Here is a 21,319-nt window from a genome sequence, read left to right as displayed (position 1 = left end):
TATTAAGGCACTTAAACAAAAAGGGGGAAAAAAGCTTTCTTGTTGTCATTCGACTGTGATTAAAAGTTTTTTGAGTGTGAAAGTTATGAAATATCTCTCATTGAAATATCTCAGACACAAGTGACTAGGGGAATGTCAATTTGACATTCGTAATTGTAGTAGAAATTGAATTTACTGTCTTACTATATTTGTTATTCTACTAATTGTATTTAACGACACATAATTTAATATCCCGTGTTCCAGCCTAGAGAGCTAGGTAGGCACATAGGCAGGTGTCTGATTGTAATTCCACTCCATAGCTTTTGAGAAGGATCATTTTGAGTGTGATAAATAAAAAGATGAGAACGTTTAAACCCTCCTGTTATGTTGTTGCAAACGAAGAGTAACTCAGGCGAGTGAATGCCATGCTTTCACATGGCGTCACTTTGACCTGCAGCATGTTCAATTATCCAAAAATTATAAAACAAAATACAATCAATATTGTTTATAACTAATCACTGACTCATCCTCCTATTAAGTGAAATGAACTATTCCGAGCTGCACTTTATGATGATTACATTTAGGTCATCAAAATTTGCATACAGGAAAAACTACTTAGCTGTTTTTTTTGTTTTGTTTTTTCGTGTCTTTGTTTTTAAATAGTTCAATTTGGCCCACAATTTAACAGGAGGGTTGAGAAATGTATGACAAATTCTAACAATCTTACGATTGTTTGCATTAGGTTTCTTACATATTCATTTAGATAAGGTGTTTTTCTTTTTTAAACTAAAATCTCCTCGGCATGAATTCTAATCTGAAGTTTACCACTAGCCATTGGATTGAAACAAATACACACTATTTACATATACATACAATCTGTTTCTAACATGAAATTGATTTCACTAAATTACACTTCACATTTGTACAGTTAGTCAGAAGGGAAAAGGGGGCACAAAAGTGGAGCTACTTGGAACTACATGTATATATTTTTTTAAAGGGACCTGCACACAAAGTAACAAGAGAGTGGCAAATACTACAGAACAATCAGTACAGAAGGCAAAATTGATGAAATGCATTACAGGAGAAATCGGGGAATAGTTGGACAACATAAACACCACAAGGTTATGCCAACCATCGTGATTGTACTGCTAATGTGCTTGTTAGTCATCATGAATCTTCTTTGTGTATGTTAATTCCCGCTCCTTTTTTATTTTAGAGAACATCACCATTGCACCGTTCCTCCGGCTTCTCCTCGGCTGTGGCTGTGCTCAGCTGAGGCTCCGTGGGCGTGGCGGAAGTCTGTGTGTCGGGAGCGTTTGCACTAAGAGCTGCCTTTAGGCTGGCGGCAAGGCCAAGGCCACCGCCTGCTGCTACTGGAGCAGCAGCAGTGCCTGAGGGTGCTCCGGCATCGGTTCCGGAAGCTCCGGAATCCCCCTGCTCGGATGCCCGGAGCCTCTTCATGAGAGTGGTAACTCTGACAGCTTTCTGTGAGTAACCAAACACATGGAGATGGATGTCGAAATCAGTGTATCTCTGCCTTCACTGAACTAAAGTATATATTTTACATTGGAAAAATTTCACGGCACACCACCAAACAAAAATGTCCCCAAAAATATATTCAACAAATACCGTCAGAAACACCTACATTTACAAACTCAATCTAATATTTGTTCCATTAAATTGTATGAATCTATTCCCGAAGCTCTTTTCTCTTTATTTTGTCATGTTTCTCTCGGCTGCAGTGCTTGGAACACGTGGATGTTGCATTGTTAAATCAAATTTAAGCCTCAATTTTCAATTTTATCTGTTGGAATCATTCATGCTGGCCTTTTATTCTCAAGTGCGTTACTTTCTTCAGCCCAAGGATGTCAATTTCATTTTCCATTCTGTCCTTTGCTTTTCTTTGACTCTTTACTTGAAAAATAAATTTGACTTGAACTGCTTCCTCAACGTCCAACATGAATTGTAATTCCAGAATATATCTGTGCACATTTACATGACAAGACAAATCAATGACACTTTTCAACTTCATAATACTGAATAGGGTTGTACATATGGGGTTGCATATAGACTAAATAACTTTCTGGATTAAAAGGCACAGTACTGAATTGTTTTGAATATTTTCAGAAAGTAAACATATTTTCCCACTGCCATGTTAACAAGAGTTTAAAAAACTTTAAGAATACTCTTCTTGTACATTCAGAACAGAAATCCACCGACAGCCCGAAAATATAACAATTTATACCTTCCATTTGGCTTTTGCAAAGTTCTTTTCTATTTGCGCACAAACGCCATCTTTGATGTTCTTATCTGAAGCAGCATTCCCAGAAATCCTGTGCAAAGACAACACAGTTTAAGCGGGGTACACACAAATATGGAACACATGACAATCGGGGTGATAATGTGAGCATTTTTTCTCTATTTTGATCAAAGTCAATCTTTAAATGAAATAGCGAGATCCAAAGGTGCGGGTGTGTTAAGGGGAATTTTCATCCACAGATGTTAAATCTGTTCAAATATTTACTTCTCTAGGATATAGTACAGTACTGTACTCCATGTATATTAAAAAAATAAAAAATATATATTTTTATTTTATTTTATTTTTTTATATGTTTGAAAAAAATCCGCAATGCACTGAACCCGCGATAAACGAACCGCGAAGTAGCACCCCCCCGCGACCATTGTGAGGATAAAGCGGATCGGAAAATGAATGAATGAATTGTATGTATCACCGCGTAGAAATTTTGAAACCCTGTGCTGTTCATAAAAGCATGGCGTGTTCATTTCTCATTTTTAACCCTTTCATGCACGCTGTAACCTGATAACATGATAAGATGTCCACTGTAGTAACCGCTGTCCCTGAAAAAGTTAAATAAAATACTGTTTTATTGATCTCGTACCATTCATGGGCGATAGCCTCCTGTGCAGTCAGTCGCTGGTCTTGGTCCACCTCCATCAAAGACGCCACTAAAGTTTTGGCTGAAAAGACAACCAACGGTGAACTACTGACTGCTCGACAACACAAACAAGAGTGGAGTTGATTACCAGAATCGGAAATGTCATCCCAGTATGGCGAGTCAAATTCGTAGTCTCCCGACAAAATCTTGAGGAAGAGGTTTTTGTCTCGACTGTCAGGGTCATCTTCGTCGGTGTCATCGTAAAATGGAGGATTCCCGGACAAGCTATTGGATCAGCAAAAATCATAACAGTTAGGGTCAATCACTTTTCTTAATTGACCACTGGGGGAAATTAATGAACGATTAATTGATTTATGAGAGGAGAATCACTTTCGCAGTGTTTTAAACTCCGAGTGTTGTAGTGAGTAGATTAATGCCTCTCAGAAAAGAACCAGATCCTGCATATGAGCGGCTGAAATGAGTTTGCTCCGCAGGGTGTCCGAGCTCTCCCTTAGAGATAAGGCGAGAAGCTCGGTCATCCAGGTCGAGAGGAGCCAGATGAGGTGGCTCGGGCATCTGATTAAGATGCCTCTTGGACTCTCTGGTGAGGTGTTCTGGGCATATTCCACCGGCTTGAGGCGCAGGGGACGACTTAGGACACGCTGGAGAGTCTACGTCTCCCGGCTGGCCTGGCAACACCTTGGGATTGCTCGGGAAGAGCTGGAAGAAGTGGCCAGGGAGAGGGAAGTCTGGGCTTCCCTGCTGAAGCTTTTGTCCCCGCGACCCGATAAGCGATAGCGAATGGATGGATGGATAACAGAATTTTTATTTTGTCTTGATGAATATGTGATTGTTAAGCCACATGTAGCTTTGACTTCTTGTTTTTTACTTGACGAGTGTCTGATTGTTATGCCACATATAGCCTTTCCATGTCATACAAAGCCAATACCGGAAGAATAAACCTGACCACATTTCTCGTGACCAATTTCTTTCTCCAATCTCCGATCAGCTGTACTTACAGTATGTACATAATGACTCCTATTGCCCAGCAATCCACAGGTCTTCCATATCTCTGCCTTCCGACAACCTCAGGAGCTCAAAATAAGAAAGAAGCACTCTTAGTTTTCCATAGTTCTAGTATGACGTTCAGCATGTCAAACTTGACCCACCAAGATACTCCGGAGTCCCGCATGGATCCTTAATAAGTCTGTTTTCCAGTTTTGCGAGCTGGAAGTCACTGATAACGATTTTGGAATGTTTCAAGCGGTTGAAGTACACTAGGTTCTCCAGCTGTGTGAGGAGAACAAGTATTTGTGAATAGACTTGAGTTCATGTTGTGAAGTGCTCCTACTCATCACTGGGTGTCAGCAAAGCACCATACCTTCAGATTTCTGTGGACGATATTCAGAGAGTGCAAATATGCTACTGCCTCCAGCACCTGCCTCATCACGTTGCTGGTGTCCCTCTCCGAATAGTAGCCCTGATCTAAAATCCAGTCAAATACCTCCCTGCCTGTTGCTCTGCAGATTAGAAACGTAATGATGAAAAGGCATCTTGTGGCGTTTTCACAAGGTCAACATGACTACTTACAGTTCCAGAAAAATAAAGTATTCCTTCTTTGTTTCAAAAGCGTCAACCAGCTGGAGGATATTATGATGTTTTATCCTGTGAAGAGGAAAAGTGGAATAAAAGAAGTGAGTGATGTGATGACTTTCTCCATTATATTTCATGCATATGCAGCACTTATCACATTTACCTGCTTTCAATGATTTTGAAATGTGGACTGTTATTATTTAGGTCATTAATAATAAGTCCTGTTGAATGCAGTACGCTTTTACTTATTCATAGTTCGTACTATACTTACATGTTGCCGAGCTTTTTGTACTTTTATGTACTTATATTTTGTAATATGAAGAGTATTTCTCCTCTGGATGTGTGTATTTTATTATATTGAATCTTTTGGCCATTTCATCTTTGTTCTTATTTTAATAGGTTAAAAAAAAAAGAATCCATATTTTGTAAAATATGCTGATATGAAATACGTTCATTGCGATCACTTTTTCAGCTGTATCGACCAGCCCCGTTTTTCCAACTTCTTAGTTTAATAGAAATCTGATGTGTCAAAAGTATTCGTGTTATCAGTTACTTGGTATATCGGTATCGGTCAGCACTCAAGAGTTGAGTACTCGTACTGGTATCGTTACGTAAAAAAGTGGTATCGAACATGCCTCATCATAAACTCCAATACGCAACCGTAGAAGGGAAAAGCATGACATCATGCAACATGTTTTAATGGACTCGAACAGAATGACTTTATTGTACAGGGAAAATAACAATGGATGTTCTTTTTAACTCTCACAAAATTGTATCCAGGCTGTCGACTCGTCGACTAGCACGTCCGCCTCACAGTTCTAAGGTTTCTTCCTGTACTCTGGCTTCCTCCCACGTTCCATATACATGCATATTAGGTTAAGACTCTAAGTTGTCAAAAAGCGTGAATGTCAGTGTGAATAGATGCTTATGCGCCCCTGCGCTCGTTCCAGCGTTTGACCCGAGTGAGAACAAATGATATAGAAATTGAACATTCTGCTGCAATTCTGTAATTGATGGATAACTGGCCCTCATTCCTGAAAGTTGTGACAGGTATGACGTACAGTACAAAAGTTATCCAACAGTTATTCTTGGGAAAATGTCTTCATTTTAGATTATTTTGCCCACTTGGGGGCAGTAGAAGCATTTTAAGCACAATTATTTTGTCACACCGTATGTGACTTTACTTTTGCTTTATGCGAAGTACAGTCATTGTTTCACACTCCAACTGTCACTTAGCAACACTGAGGAAAAATGTTTATTTCACAAAAGGCGCTACTCAGTGGAGAGAGACTTGGGGTTAATGACCTCAACAAAGTATTGTATAAAATCTCAGTCAAGTCAGCCAGTATTTGGAAAAAGGGCTGAATGTGATCCTTGTCGCTGAGCTCCACTTACATCTTGAGGATCATGATTTCATTCTTGGCCGCTTTCCTCACGTTCCTGCCGTCCTTTTTGTTGAACTTTTTGCAGGTGTACATTTTCAGGGTGTTCCTATCCTTAGCTCGGAACATCTCGCAAAACTCCTCTCTGCAAAGGAAAAAAAGGAGTTCCTATTATTTTTTGGAGCAACATTCTCGATTATTCTCTTCATCGGCCTGACTTACGACTTAACGACTTGTCCCAGATCATACTTGTCGGTGACTTCAGCGGGATTGTTGTAATCCTTCTTCTCCCCGAGCGTCAGACAACCAAATGGCATGGCAGCTCCTGCCCTAGCCAGGGAATCACTTGCTGAACACAAAAACAAGAACAAGGAAAATGGAAGGGGCAAGCAGCGACGAAGGGGCCCTCGCATCTTTTTGATGGTTAATTGATCCATCAAAAAGATCGTCAAATTTTGGCGCCATTCTCCACTAACACTCGGTACTGGAGATTGAAAAAAAAAGCATCAACCATCTGAATAGGATACCTGCTCCAATTATAGAGCTGTGTCGGTTTTCTTCGGGTACTCCAGTTTCCTCCCACATTCCAAAAGCATGCATGACAGGCTGATTGAACACTCTAAATTTTCCCTAGGTATGAGTGTGAGCACGGATGGTTGTTCGTCTCTGTGTGCCCTGTGATTGGCTCGCAACTGGTTCAGGGCGTCCCCTGCCTACTGCCCGAAGACAGCTGGGATAGGCTCCAGCACCCCCTGCGACCCTTGTGAGGATAAAGCGGTTCAGAAAATGGATGGATGGATGGAATTATAGAGCTCATTTTGAAGAATTCCCTGGTAAGAGTTGATCCCAGCCCTGGAATACGCCCAAAATGCCTGCTTCAAACCAAAACAACCGAGTTCTTCTTCAGTTTTGGGCATGGATCCTTGAAATATTTTGTGAGTCATTTTATAATTTTATGATAGACAAGTCTGCCTAATTTTGTGTTGATCGATGAAACTGGTGAAAGGAGTGACTTCCTCTGAAATGTCTGGAAACGGCAAGAACGCTACTGAGTGAGTTTTGAGGAACACGTTCCAGACTCGTCACTGAAGGAGTAGTGGTACACTTGCCTGACTTGTGTGCGAGTAGCGTGGGATCGGTTTCCCACTCAGTGATGGTGTAGATGTGGGTGTGAATGATTGTTTGTCTCTATATGAGCCCTGTGACTGATTTGCGAACAGTTCAGGGTGTAAATGCACCTTTTGCACAAAGTCAGTTGGCATCAGATCCAGCAACCCCGCGACCTTGTTGAGGATAAGCAGCGGTGTTCGAAATGGAAAGATAGATGGATAAAAGAATACAAATGTCCAAAAGAAGCCAGGCTAGGCTCATTTCTTTTAGTTCTATACAACACCAGTATCATTCTTCTTCTTTCGACTTTAATATGCAAGAATTTTCTTCACTCGACCCTCTTTCTTTCTTTCTTGACTTGAGACCTTTGTTTTTTGCATTTAGCATAGAGTGTATCTGAATGGCAGATCATTACTTGCGACAAAGCATTTTAAAAAGGAGCTGGCCACGCTCAAGACCAGCGCTGGCCACGGTACCTACGCACACCTTGGCCACATATATGACAACAAAAAAAGATAGTGTTCAGTTTTTAAGCAATATTACCAGAGATGCGTTGATTAAACAATGCATGTGTACCCAATATTGTAGCCGTCAAGTGTACGACGTTAAAAACTAATTGTGGGTCCATGTTTTACTCCGCTCTCAGAAAACAATCCAGTCCACCACGCCAATCTAAATATTGTATGCTTTTATGGTAAACAGGCGCTTTCTTGGCAGGCACGGCGGTAGGAACAGCAGCCAGCAGAAAAGAGTGGGAGTCAAAAGAGAAATCCGACTGCGCTCGCTGCTGTCTGGAGCCTCTGTCGAGACCCCACCAAAAAGCAAAAGATTGCTCATGGCTGTAAAAGCTCCGTCATATATTATTTTTCTTCTGAAAATAAAGAAATAAATCATAGGATTAAAATGCGAGAAACTTGCTTTAATACTATTTATTGCGTACAAGCAGGTTGAGAGTCATCGGAGGGTCCGCAAGGGGGCTCATTACTGAGACTGATGTCCCTGCTGATATGCCTTATCCTATATTTTGCAAAAGATGAGACATTTATTTTCCTCAGTATGTTTGCAATTATAATTGTTGTTAATTGAATAACTAGTGTATAAATAGAAACTCAACAACAGTGTTCCAGAGTGAAAGTGTTAGTGTTATCGTGGCAGCACTGCAGTGGACATTTGCTGTGCTCGAGGCTCAAAACAAGGTCTCGATATCTTTCATAGTCGCCCTCGTTTTGTCATAGAACATTGCAAGTATTTTCATTATTCCTTTTTATTGATCTTGATCTTCAGTTTGGCGTTATTTCGACTTGTGATATTTTGTTTGTGTGTACTCGGTGTTCTCTTGTCCTTGCCTTTACAAGCGCTTTTTGTTTTATGCAGTGTTTTTTCCTGGCTCCTTGTGACCAGCGATTTCAGTTTGTACTTTGTCGGTTGGTCTAATTTGAGAATTTTTTCCTCCCCTTGCAAATGATGTCAGCAAAGGCCCGATGGTTGGATACCTCTAAAAAAAAGATCCTGAGAAATTATCATGGTACTGAAGACGATGACAAATTTGGGAACCACAAGAAAAAATGAAAGTTCCATTTTCTTTTTCAAACCAAGGCATGCAGTCCATTTAGTGGGGATAAAACAATGTAAAAAAACATCCCCTTTTGTATGAAAACTGAAATCAACGAAACCGCAGTGTTAGTATTATATTGTTTTCGCACAAGTCCCATTAGCATCAGTAACAGGACAGCGGGATGGTGTTCAGTTTTGTTGCCCACCCTGAGCTCTATTTTGGCAGTAGTCTGTGGCTGCCAATGCCTCAAAGGTTGTTCATGTTTATGCAGCACCAATTAAAAGCGCACCAGGCGCACGCAAATCAAGGCTGAGAATAAAGTGCAGTTGAGCATGAGCCCGGAGTAGCTGAAGGGAGTAAAGTCTCCTTGACTTCCAACGCCACCCGAGACAGGTTGACGGGGCCGTTTGTGTTCCACATATATGCCCAAGTAAAGAAAAGCTTTCCTTGCAGTGGGCATGAGTAGGAAAGAGCTACTCAAAACACGAAGCCTCCGAATTTGCCCCAAATAATGCAAGTTGTCTTTTTTGTTTGCCTTTAGTCTGAAGGGTTGTCTGAGTCACATGCTTTCTTCTGAAAATATCACACCCAGCGCCACCATTAAGGTTTTGTGTCTACCCCCTAAATTCATCCATCTGTTCTAATTATTGTGTTTATTTTCATCACCATGTGCTTTAGTTATTAACAGTGATACGCTGTCATCCATCCATCCATTTTTGAATGCAGATTATCTTGCTTTTTTGAGTTTTTGTTGAAACAAGTCAACTTTATTTTATCGGGTGGTTGCACAAAAAAACATTTGGATCCTGAGAGATATATATATACTCCAGCTCCATAAAACATGTCTGGATTCAGATGATTTTGTTTTGTGCAACCACTTGACGAAACAAAATTGAGTAAATTGCACATACCATTTTTTTCAGTGTACAGTACTTGATTTTTGTTTGCACATGATTAAAATGTTTTAAACTAACACTTATCATGTGTTTATTTTCGGACAAAACACAAGAAAATTACATTGGTTTACCACATTTTAAACATGTGCAACCCAGAATGAAATTAATTCAAAGGATCTCTTTTTTGGAGTGTATCGCAGCTGACTTTGGGCAAAAGGAAGACAATATCCTGGACTGGTCGCACATATAGAGACATACAGTACTGTACAACCATTGCGACTGCAAGATCATAGCTGAGTGTTAAACAAGTCTGCTTCACAGTTCTGAGGTTTGGGGTTTAATTCTCATCCCCGACCGTCCTAGGATTGAAGGTACTGAAGTGTGATCGGATGATCAAGTCGGGGGTGGAGCCTGTGCAACTGAGGTCGACAAGGAGAGTGACTGAGTGGGTTTGTTTGGAGGCCCACGGCTAGTCACTGACTGAAAAAAAATATCAATGGCCTCATCGTTTAGTCAACATTACCTCCAACATCACCACCTATGTATATGAAAAAAAAAAGTGAAGTTGTTGTTCTCTCTCCAAATGGGCTCCTGCTCACTCATGAGCCTAAATGTTAAGCGCTAGGAAAATCTCTTGAATTCAACATAATGTGCTTGCCCAATTATATGTACTGTATATAGTGATTAATCATCAGTCCCTACACTACCAGGCTAGCACCAAAGGCTTTCTCACCCACCTCGCAGATAAAGGCAGTTCTCCTTGATAAAGAGGACAACAGAGAGCATGTAATGCTGACTCAAGACGTCTTTATCTGTGTCTTTTGGGGACGATCTGAATAAAGAGCTCTTCATTAATACTTCGGAATTCACTTTGCGATTGTGGAAACCCTTGAGGGGGAATGACAAAGTCATTTCCCCAGAAGCAGCCAAATTTAAGGGCGCTATTTTTGTGCTGAGAACAAAGCGCATTCTAACACTACAGTCGGATCGGATGCATGCACAGCATTTCTGCAGACTCATCTCCATATAATCAATGCAGTTCATGTGATCAGGCGCAGTTACAAGCCAGGTGGCACATTGAAAGCAAAATTTTTGTTATTTCGCCATGATCGGTCGGCTTCAGTGAATATTTTGGCGTTGATAATGTACTTACTACGGCACATACCTGTATATAAGTAGTACAAGCACACACAGCAAAATAATGCTTAAATAAGACACACACATAGAGCATCGTGAAATAAAAACAATGTGGGACAATATCATTGCAGTCTGTGGGACCCAGAGTTGTATACGACTTGGCCAGCTTCCATTACCGACAGGGATGGAGACAAAAAAGGAGCACCCTTGGCGAATTGGGAGAAAGGAAGTCAGAGTTACTTTTGAGTGGACTGAATTGTTTATAACTGTTGAACCGTCAACCAAGATAGCATTAAGCAGCCAACACAACCACTGATCACCAGATTGTTTCCTGATATTTAAACTCTTTTTTTTTTATTCCTGAGAAGAAGAGCCCCTGCGCCTGTCCGCCTTAAGCAATCCCAGGGCCTCTTCGAATTTTCCTTTTTGCCTTGGAAATTTCCTTTCCTATCCTATCCAATTAAGATGACCGGAAGTACTTAGAGAAGAGGATAATTCGAATTCTAGAAATGCTCAGGAAAGGTGTCAGGAAGCATCTTTACCGCATCGGCTACTCTTGACTAACCTTTGAAAAAAGTATTACCCACAATTCACAACATTTAATTCGACAGGGGACCGACATTATTGGCAGACTACGCAAAGACGCTCGAGTTTCACGCTAAAAACATTTAAAAAAAAAAACACTCATTAAAAAAAAAATAAAATAAAAAAAAAAAAATACAGTTTGTCACACATGGATAAACAGGAAGGCCAAAAAATATATGTTCAAGCAAAAGGAAAGGTTCAGGTCCACACAAACAGAAATACAATTATAACCATCCATTCCATCCATTATCTGAGCCAGTTATCCTCACGAGGGTCACGACCGTGCTGGAGCCTATCCCAGCTGTCTTCCGGCAGTAGGCGGGGTACACGCTAAAATGTTTGCCAGCCAATCGCAGGGCACACAGAGACAAACAACCACGCAGACTCACTGTCACACCTTGGCACAATTTGGTGTGCTCCGTTAACCTACCGTGCATGTTTTTGGAATGTGGGATGAAACCAGAACACCCGGAGAAAACCAATGTAGGCACAGGGAGAACAAGCAACCTCCACACAGGAAGCCCGGATTCGAACCATGGACCTCTGCACTGTGTGGCAGACGTGTTATCCAGTCGACCACCATGACGCCCCTTGTGACTTTCCGAGGTGGCTCCCAGTGTAGTCACCCCCGTGAACAAACACGCAAGACAAGTTGCTATATTTCACGTTTGGCCTAAACGTAGCATAACTGTGCGTATGGGTGCTCGACTTGGTGGTGGCCCATCAGTAAAGGGGCGGAGTGAGGAGTAAATTTTGAGTAAACATTAACAAGACCCTTCATTAATTATGCCTACATAATCCAAGTTGAAATAGTTAACCCAGCCGCTGGGGGGCAGTGCCCTCCCCTGGGGGTGCACTGTTCCCCAGTGCCGGTCCCAAGCCCGGAGAAATGGGGAGGGTTGCGTCAGGAATGGCATCCGGCGTAAAACTTTTGCCAAGACGACCATGCGAGTTGGTAGGACGGTTTACAGGGGCGGATGGAAATTACTGACTCGCTGTGGCGACCCCTGAATAGGGATGTGCCGAAAGGAGAAGAAGAATCCAAGTTGAAATAGTTTGTATATTTTATCCCCCAATACATTTACACTTATGTGTGCACTTTAAAAACATATCATGATGTTGTATTGTATGGTCATGTTTGATGGTTGCATGGCAGCACGCCAGAGAAGCGAATTTTGCCAGCGTGGCGCCTCTTCAAAGGCTTGATGATACGAGACAGATGGTCCCGCGTTTGAGCCAGAAGGTGAAGAATGTGCTTCATTTAGCTTTCATTTATCATTTAAACGTCAATTGTGACAACTAACATACCCTCTGTGAGCGTATGAGAAAGAAAAGGAGATATCGGTTTTACACATCAACGAAAACGCGGATGAGGAAGTGAATCGACCCTTCTGACGACCATTCATGTCCTCTTTCTGTCGTCACAGGCTCATCTGATCTCTCTGATGTTGTTTAGTTGCCATGGTAACCGCATGCTACAGTATGGGGCTGCGCTGCTGTCAATCCAGCATCGTGCCGATCGCTGCTGCTTGATGGGGCTGAAAACTGCGGCTCTACGACGTGAGCTTTTACATAACGGCAAAACAATGAGGAGGCTTGGGAACTTTACACTCATTGACTGATGTTGAATGTCCATGCTGAATTTTGCGAGATGAGGCCAGCAGTCCATACACATTGTACTGCGGAAGTCTGTTTTGCCTGTGGTGATGCCAAATGCAGAAGCAGTAATGTAAACACAAATGAGCCACATTCAGTCACCCATTCATCCATTTTATAGTATTTGTCCTGTAGCCCTGGTTGGGCCATGGGTGAGTTAGAGCCTATTCCAGCCAATGTTTGACAAAAGAAGTGGTTTTCACCTTTGACTGGTCACCAATCAATCACAGAAAAAAAAAAATCCATCCAGTCATTTTTATACAGTATCATGCTTGTTAACAATTGTTGGCGGGTCATGGGAGACTTTCCCACTCAACTTTTGGTGAGAGAAGCGCAGTCCACCCTGGACTGGCACACTAATCAATCACATGACACTCCTTCTGTTTGCCATAGTGCTTATCCTCAGGGCCGTGGGTGATCCGGATCTAACTTTTGGGGAAAGATGTAGGGTACACTCCGGATTGGTTGCCAGTCAATGACAGGACATATAGACAACCAGTCAAATTCACACCTAAAGACAATTTCGAGTCTTGAACGCACCTACCTACGAACTTGAAAATTTGAGATTGGAACCCAGAAACTCAGAACCATGCGGCAGATAAGATAACCAGTAGAGATGTAATGAGAACGTTGATATTGCGATATTAAATTTGCCACAATATCATCATTGTCATGTTTCGATGATAAAAGCACCACATTTCCTTCAAAAAAAAACTCATTTATGCCTGCTTCAGCCAAACAGCGCATTGTTTGGGGCCCCTGAGTGAACAGGAAGACATGCAATACAATACAATTCAATCCAACCCAAAAGTTTATTGACATAGCACATTTCACATCAGCTGCAGTTGTAACAAGCACTTAACAAAACGGTGAACATAAACTAAACAACTACAAAAGAAAGGGAAAATAGTAAATTAAAACACAAATTAGTGATACTAACACAGATAGAGGAGAAACCAGAAAACAATAGAACAGTGTTGGTCTCATGTTGAGTCGAAAGACAAAGAATAAAGATGTGCCTTCAAACGAGTTTTCAAAATAGGCAGAGAGGAGGCTTGCCTAACATTTAACTGAAAGTCAGAAACGAAGACCGGCAACGGAAAAGGCTCAAGCCTCTCTGAACATTCGCTTCGTCTTTGGCACCTGGGGAGGTGCCTCCAGGTGGAAGACCTCAGAGAGATAAAGTGAGGCAAGGCCATTTAAAGCTTTGAAAATGAATAGAAGAAGAATCTTAACATGAACTCTAAAATATATTGGGAGCATGTGAAGGGAAGCCCAAATTGGGGCGATGTGCTCCCTCTTATGAGCTCCAGCTAGGAACAATAACGACTGACTCAGCCTATTTCTTTGTCACTGCTGTTATGCAAAAAAATACAACATTGTGCTTTTTTTTCAATATACAAGCTCTTCTTTTACAATATTGTACATTTTTATACAGTATTGTAAGCTATTTTATACTGCCACCCTCCCCATCATATTGTCATAATTATCGTATTATGAGGTTCATATGGTGATATCGTGTCATGACATTTGGATATTGTTCCATCCATATTAACCACTAATCGTGCTGATCATGATGTAAGATATACCTATTTATTTCATAATGTAAATGCATTTTTTTTTATTTTATTTTTTTTATTGATGCTCAATGCAGTCATGCCAAAATCCTGCCCAGCTCCCTTCAACCTGCAATGGTTTACACACACTCTCTCTCTCTCTCTCTCTCTCTCTCTCTCTCTCTCTCTCTCTCTATCTCTCTCTCTTCATCCCTCATTGTGCAGCTTCGCGGGGTGCACGATGACTTTTCGGGTGCGAAACTATGACTAGTTATGACAATATCGCGGAGGCACGGACACTGCGATACTGTGAACACGTTAAGCCGAGAAGCAGCTTGCCTCCGTGTGGAGTTTGGGGCAAAGTCTCGGGCGAGAAATGAAGCCCGATGGGCAAAGTAAGTCAGTAAATGAGCCCTATTTGTACTTTTGTACAAAATGAAAACGATATTCCCGGCATTACACAAGAAGATGCAGATCTTTAAATGTCAATGTTTGAAAATCTCTCATATGGCAGGGAAGAGTCGATGTGTAGAAAAGATGCCCACTTACCTTCAAAGAAGTGAATCGGTTACGTAAGAAGTATTCAATCCTCTCTCGTTTTCCTTATTTCCCGGCACGAGTCCACTTTTTTCCACTCGACGTCGTGGGGAGCGCTCGGATTTAGCAGGCTCCTCGCAACATTTCCAACAGGTCAGCTTGCTCGCGGGAGCGCGCACGTGGAGCAGAGCCGCTGTGAGGGATGGAGGAGGGGGTGGTGAGCGCGCGCAGGACGCACGACCGCCTCGTGCGTCAGAGGCGCAACATTCGTCCTCGCTTCATCGTCATGAATGAAAACAAGTTACGAGCGGTCCTTGGTTTACGACGGAGTCGAGTTTCAGATTAGCAGCACAGTGCGGCAGTGGTCAACACGTCTGCATCACAAGCAAGAGATTCTGTGTTCGATCTCGGCTCAGGTCCTCCTTTGTGGCGTTGTAAGTCCGGCTTCCTCCCCCATTCTGAAACTGTATTCCCCGTGCTTGCGTGGGTTTTCTCGGTTTGGCTTCCTCCCACATCTCAAAACATCCATGTTAGGTTCTTGGAAGACACTAAATTATTCAAAGGTGTGGATTTGACTGGTTGTTTGTCTATATCTGCCCTACGATTGAGTGGTCATAAGTGCTATAAGCAGAGCACCACATTCAGTGTGAAAATGTTCATTGCCCAGGGTAATTTAAATCAAATTGAGCTTCGGATTTGAAACATGGTGAAGTGGTGAGCGCCTCTGCCTCACAGTTCAATGTCATGGTTTGGCATGGAAGAAGACCCAAAAGCGGGGAGGTGGGAGAAGCAAGTTGTACTGAAAAAAATGTATTGAAACAAAAAACACAAGCAGGGATACTCTGGGAAAATTAAATTTAAAAGTCCTGAAAAGACCAAAACTCAAAGTAACAACAAAACACCAGGAAATAAAACACACCACGTAAGAGAACCAAAACAGCAACAACAATACAACGCAGACTGACGGAAACCAGGGAACTAGATACAAGCAAAGTGATGAGATAAGGAACACTTGCATAAGACAAAGGGTTGGAGGTAGCTGCTTGGTTAACACAAGGGACCAGGATGGCAACAACAAGTGGAAACAAAACCTATGGAGGAAGGCAAAAAACGCACATGAGAAAACAAAACCAAATGTAATCTAAACAAAAGCAGAATCATGACATTGAGAGGTTCTGGGTTGGAATCTGAGGCCAGGCCCTCCTGTGTGGGGTTTTAACTCGGACTTCCTCCGATATTCGGAAACTGTATTTCATTTAATTTACCCTTGCCGATTAATATCCATCATCAAATTTGAACTGTAGCACATCATTTCACTCGCTTTTGTAGCGGTTCTGGGTTAGAATCTCGATTTTGCATGTTCTGCCGATTCTTATGTGGCTTTTCTCTTTCTACCACTTCGCAAACACGTGCACTGAAAAACAAGCCCTTTGAATTTACTTATTATAAACATGTCCATTGGGTACACATGATCAAAGTGTTCACCTAAAACATTAATATTATTTGATTATTCTTGAGGAAAAGTGTCAGTTTAGCGTGTTTTTTTTTGTACAACTGATAATTAAATACCTTTTTCAGTGTGCACGTTAAGATCACTGAAAACTGTCAATTTGTGGACGTGTTCATGATTGGTGATGTAAAAAATGTTTTTGTGTTTTGTGATCAGTTGCCGGCTATCAATCATGGGTGTACGCCTTGCTGCTCCTGCTTAAAACTCAGGCTGGATCGGCGCCAGCTCAGTCGTGACCCTAACGACGATAAGCGCTGTTGAAAACGAATGAATAATAAAGATCCGTAGGGATTTTTAGGTGGTAGGCAGACACTTAAACCGTGGTTTATGTAACACAAGTGTACCTGGATATGTCCTACTATGAGTAATGTTGCTAAAAGGGCCGTATGTAATACAGGTAAAACAGCATAGGAAGAGAAGTGGAGCAGCTTTAACCTGCTCCCCACCCATCTGCAAATCCACCTACTCTCCATTTTCTGGCTGCTGGTGCATTTATGGCTCTCTAGGACCACACTTGCTCATCTATATAACAAGTTCACGATGGATTCCCTCATGCCAGCCTTGATTTTATAGAAGGTTCAGTTTAAAATCCTTCATGTGGCAGGTAGGAGTCAATCACGGTGTCAGCTGTCAAATCTATCTTCTTTAGAAGTATATTAGGAAGAAAGCACACCAACAAATGAAAACTAAAACACTTTAGCACACACACACACACACACACACACACACACACACGCACACACACACACACACACACACACACACACACACACACACGCAAAAATCAGGACTGCTGAATTGTGTGTTGTTTGGGATAAATAGCTTCAGTGAGCTACATTTTAAGGCCAGCATCTTAGACAGACAAATGTATAACACGTGAGCAGCTCTCTCCACCTTGCAGTGCTTATGGAGGAGCTAATTATGATGGATTTGTTTTGGATTGTGCAAAACAAGTTCCAGCAATTGACTACTTCCTTTCATTCAGTGATTGTATTCCGGTAACTGCACTTGGACGAGCGGGGCACAACCGCTCTCGTGTGATTTATGTCACCATAGCAACAGCAAGAGATTTGGCTATTGTTTGACACTAGTTTTGCAAGAGCAAAACCATCCGTTCACTAATTGAAAATAATAATTCAGTCTATTTGTAGGAATTCATCTTGGTTCGTGTGCTCCTCTTAAATTGTCAAACCTTGTATCAGGTGATCATTAACGTGCATCATTAGGGAACTCTGAAGTATCTTTCTCTACATTTCTATACTCACAAATGTATAAAATGAGTCATCATATAGTTCAATTTAGTTGTCATGGCGACCGAAAGCATACGGGCAGGTCAGCGATGGAAACCACGAAATAGCTCAAAGTTTCATTCTCACAAGCATCAGCAAAAGACCTTGACAGTTTTTTTTTTTTCCCTAGCCGCAGAGTTCTCGTATTTATTTATTTATTTGGGGAGAAATATGAAACCAATCTTAAAGGAAACTTCCGCCTGAATGATGAAGTTTACTTTAATGGACGCATCCATGAAGCAGCCCAGCATCGGTTACAAGTGCAACATTCTAGTGAGAAACAGTTTAATAAAGACAAATTATACTTTGTCAGAAACACAAGAAAAGTGAGTCATTGCACTGCGTCATTCTTAGAGGTGATTTCATGTGCATTGTGGTTAACTTATTTAGCAACAGGAAATTATTAAATATTAGAATCAGCTCTGATGATGATGCCCTGCAGTTGTACGCCACAGCAATTTCCACCACACGCAAAAAAAGAAAAAGTGCAAGCAGCGATGAATGGGCCTTCGCGCCCGGTTTTTCATTGCCGATCCTGGAAATGATCATCAATCTTTGAGAACAAGCTCGGCTCACATTAGATGGCGTCGGCAAAAATGCTTTACAAATTAACGTTGCCCATCTGTCTATGTACCCGAATTCGATTGGGGCTCAATTCGGTGAATTTCTCAGTCGGAGTGTTTCAAAGTACAAGCTCAGTAATTCAGCACAAATGACTGCTTCGAGTCAGTATGGCCGAATTCCTGTTAAATTTTATTGCATTGGTCCTTGAGACTTGTGCCTGAACCTGAAACCCAATTTGGATTCCCTACCTTTCAACCAGCATTTCAATTATCACAAGGGTCGCGGGGGGTGCTGTAGCCTATCCCAGCCGTCTTCGGGCAGTAGGCGGGGGACACCCTGAAACGGTTGCCAGCAAATCGCAGGGCACACAGAGACGAACAACCATCCACGCTCACAATCCGCACTTGGGACAATTTCGAGTGTTCAATTCGCCTGCCATGCATGTTTTTGGAATGTGGGAGGAAACCGGAGTACCCGGAGAAAACCCACGCAGCCCTGGGGAGAACATGCAAACTCTACACAAGGAAGCCGGAGCTGGAATCGAACCCGGTACCTCTGCACTGTGAGGTAGACACGCTAACCACTGCCTCACCGGTAAAACAGCATGAAAGACATATCTACATAATAGTGTGTCAATCATTGAATCTGTGACAAGGGCAAATTTTTTTAGGTAACTTTCAGGGAGGCCCTTTTTTTTCACTAGGATACAATTGTTATTTCAAAAATTGATGAGTTTTGAGGAATTTCGGGGGAACCAAAAAGATAGATCATATAACAATACTCACAGATACATATTCTTAATCCTCCCTGAAAACTGGCGAATATGACAGCATCTTACTGAGTCACTTTCAGTAGTCGTAGGAGACGTACTCTTCATCTTTGTTTATGTCCACTGTAGCACTGTGAATCAGTGCCACTAATTGACAAGTGTAGTTTGGTGGCTTGGTGAAGAAGTGCTGCCTCCAGGAATGAAAATACAACCCATGCTTTTCCTGTCTTCAGAAGGGATTGCTTTTCTGTACATTCTGGTCTCCCGCTTTGCTTCTGCAAGTAGTACCCGCTCACCTTATTGCAACCACTTGGCTCCGACCCTGGTCGTCATGGCAACGAAAGCCATAGTTGGCCTCGGCTCCACTGTCCGTGGATTTACTGTCTTTATGGAAGATCCCATGCACTTTTCAGGTGACTTGTTTAGAGTCTGGGCTCAACAAGTAGCCCTGATCCTGGTTGTCTTGGCAATGACAGCTGTATTCAGTCAGCACTGACCCTGACCTCCCTTTGAGAGGGTGGGGGGGCAGTGGCCCAATTTGCATGGCACATAACTGTCCCCTCAAAACAGGCTCAATGAGGCTCATGAAAGAGGAAATTAAGTGTGCAATAATTCCTCATCTTCGCGCAATTTTTCATGATAACACTCCTGGGAACAGTTTTAACCCTTTCATGGACCCTGTAACCTGATAAGATGATAAGCTGTCCACTGCCGTAACTGCTGTCCCTGAAAGTGGTTAAATTGTGGAAAATAATATCAGTCCTCCAGGCATTCCTGTACCAGTAGCTTGTTTTTATCCAGTTCTGAAAGTCACTTGCATTTGGAACATTGTGCCTCTGCACAGTGTCACAGATGATACCCTCACACTTTGGAGCAGAACATTTGGCTCTCTTTGAGGTAACCATAGTTACCACAACATTGCGAGACCGGATGTCCATAATGTTGATCAGTGTGCATCTATGATTTCTGTTGTCAGAGCAACCATTCCATTTCATCCTGTGCATCACTGAGGAGGAAAAAAAAATGACCTCATAAGTCATGAGATATGCAGTTTTGCAACTTCACGGCTAAACTTTGAAACATGAGCTTTGCAAATGACTGGTAAAAATCTGTACTTTAATTTGATTTGTCATTCATGCTCCCTGGACTGAGTCCCAAGTTTCATATCCTCGTGATTACTTAAACTCGCCCCATAAATGTATTTTATCTCTACGTTCATTTCAGCTAATTCAGAGTTTATAAGGATGCCTGTCTTGCTGCAGCCGGTTCACTGCTTTATTAATCAATGAAACCAGCTTTCAAATGGCTGCTCTTATTGCTGGGAATGAGTGTGATTTTATCTTTTTTGTCAAGCTTCTTGCATTTGTTATTCTGCATAAATCGGAGCATTGTCCTATTGGAATGGTTTGTTCTTGTAATATTTAAATGTGTTTGCTCTGACTGACTTTTTCTGTGAGGCACAGACTAACATGGTTCAAGACAGTCACCAACATGGTGCTGAAATGGGTAGCCTTCAGGCTGGGAGATTTTTGATGTGAAAATGTTTTGTTTTGGGTTTTTTCTCGAACAAATTAATCCATTGCTGACATGGACTCCATATTAACTAACTCTAACATAAAACGTGTTCGTAAATTCACTCTGACGCCTGTGCACTACTCTGAGGGTGGGTGTGTTCAGAGAGATAGAGTGTGCCCCGGTCCCATTAATTTGCGAATGCAGCCAGCACTGGTGTCGCCAGTCGGAGCACTAAGGGCCTCGCTCCATTTTGGGTGCACTCTGAATAGCCGAACGGCAAATTCGAGCAATGTTCCCGAGGGAGGTAAAATGCTCTAAGTTCCCGATTGGTCGCATTGAACCACTGTGTGAGATTATTTCTGAATGCACCCCTGATGCGCAAGTAACCGAAGGACTCACCCCACCGCTCTCTGTTCTCACAAACAGACACAGCTGCAGCACATACATGAGAACAGGAACTATATTGGAAAAGAATGGCGACTGACTTGTGAATTTAACTTATGTTTTTAAACTTAAATAAAATAAATACATAAATTGCTGGGAGGCGGGGTTGAAGCAGTGCAAGACAAATTCCTGACGAGGCAACAACCAGATTCCCTTTTTATTCCAATGCCATTGGTGCATTGCAGATCAAACAGGCGAGCTTTGAATGAGAACAAAAAAATAAATAAAATAGCTTTTTTTTTTAGTTAATTGTTTATTGAACATAAAATACAACAACAATTGACAAAAGGCAAACAAAATTACAAAAGGAAAAATAAGAATAAAAATAAAAAGTAAATAAAACAA

At 41.8% G+C, this 21,319-nt stretch overlaps 1 protein-coding gene across 1 annotated transcript; it reads right to left on the bottom strand.

Moving 5' to 3' along the window:
• Window positions 1-1,162: 1,162 nt before the first annotated feature.
• On the bottom strand, window positions 1,163-15,315 carry camkva (CaM kinase-like vesicle-associated a). Its single transcript, XM_019861104.1, has 11 exons — window positions 14,896-15,315; window positions 6,074-6,200; window positions 5,865-5,996; window positions 4,467-4,541; window positions 4,258-4,396; window positions 4,046-4,166; window positions 3,896-3,971; window positions 3,025-3,161; window positions 2,880-2,958; window positions 2,225-2,312; window positions 1,163-1,464 (listed from the first exon to the last, which is right to left on the bottom strand). The coding sequence occupies exons 2-11, from the start codon at window positions 6,166-6,168 to the stop codon at window positions 1,192-1,194; spliced, it is 1,215 nt and encodes a 404-aa protein (XP_019716663.1). The 5' UTR covers window positions 6,169-6,200; window positions 14,896-15,315; the 3' UTR covers window positions 1,163-1,191.
• Between the last annotated feature and the right edge of the window lie 6,004 nt (window positions 15,316-21,319).

Source organism: Hippocampus comes, unplaced genomic scaffold, assembly GCF_001891065.2.
Source record: "Hippocampus comes isolate QL1 unplaced genomic scaffold, H_comes_QL1_v1.1 scaffold40, whole genome shotgun sequence".
NCBI classification, from domain to species: Eukaryota; Metazoa; Chordata; class Actinopteri; order Syngnathiformes; family Syngnathidae; genus Hippocampus; species Hippocampus comes.
Note: the sequence above shows the minus strand (reverse complement) of the source record. Positions and strands in the feature narration are given on the sequence as shown.

Bases quoted from the DNA above. Each gene is read 5' to 3' on its own strand.
- camkva (XM_019861104.1), bottom strand. From the start codon at position 6,168: ATGCCATTTGGTTGTCTGACGCTCGGGGAGAAGAAGGATTACAACAAT. The intron at 5,997-6,073 runs GTAAGTCAGGCC...TTTCCTTTGCAG, and splicing joins CTGGGACAAGTCGTTAAGTC to AGAGGAGTTTTGCGAGATGT. The intron at 1,465-2,224 runs GTATAAATTGTT...GGTTACTCACAG, and splicing joins TTGCAAAAGCCAAATGGAAG to AAAGCTGTCAGAGTTACCAC.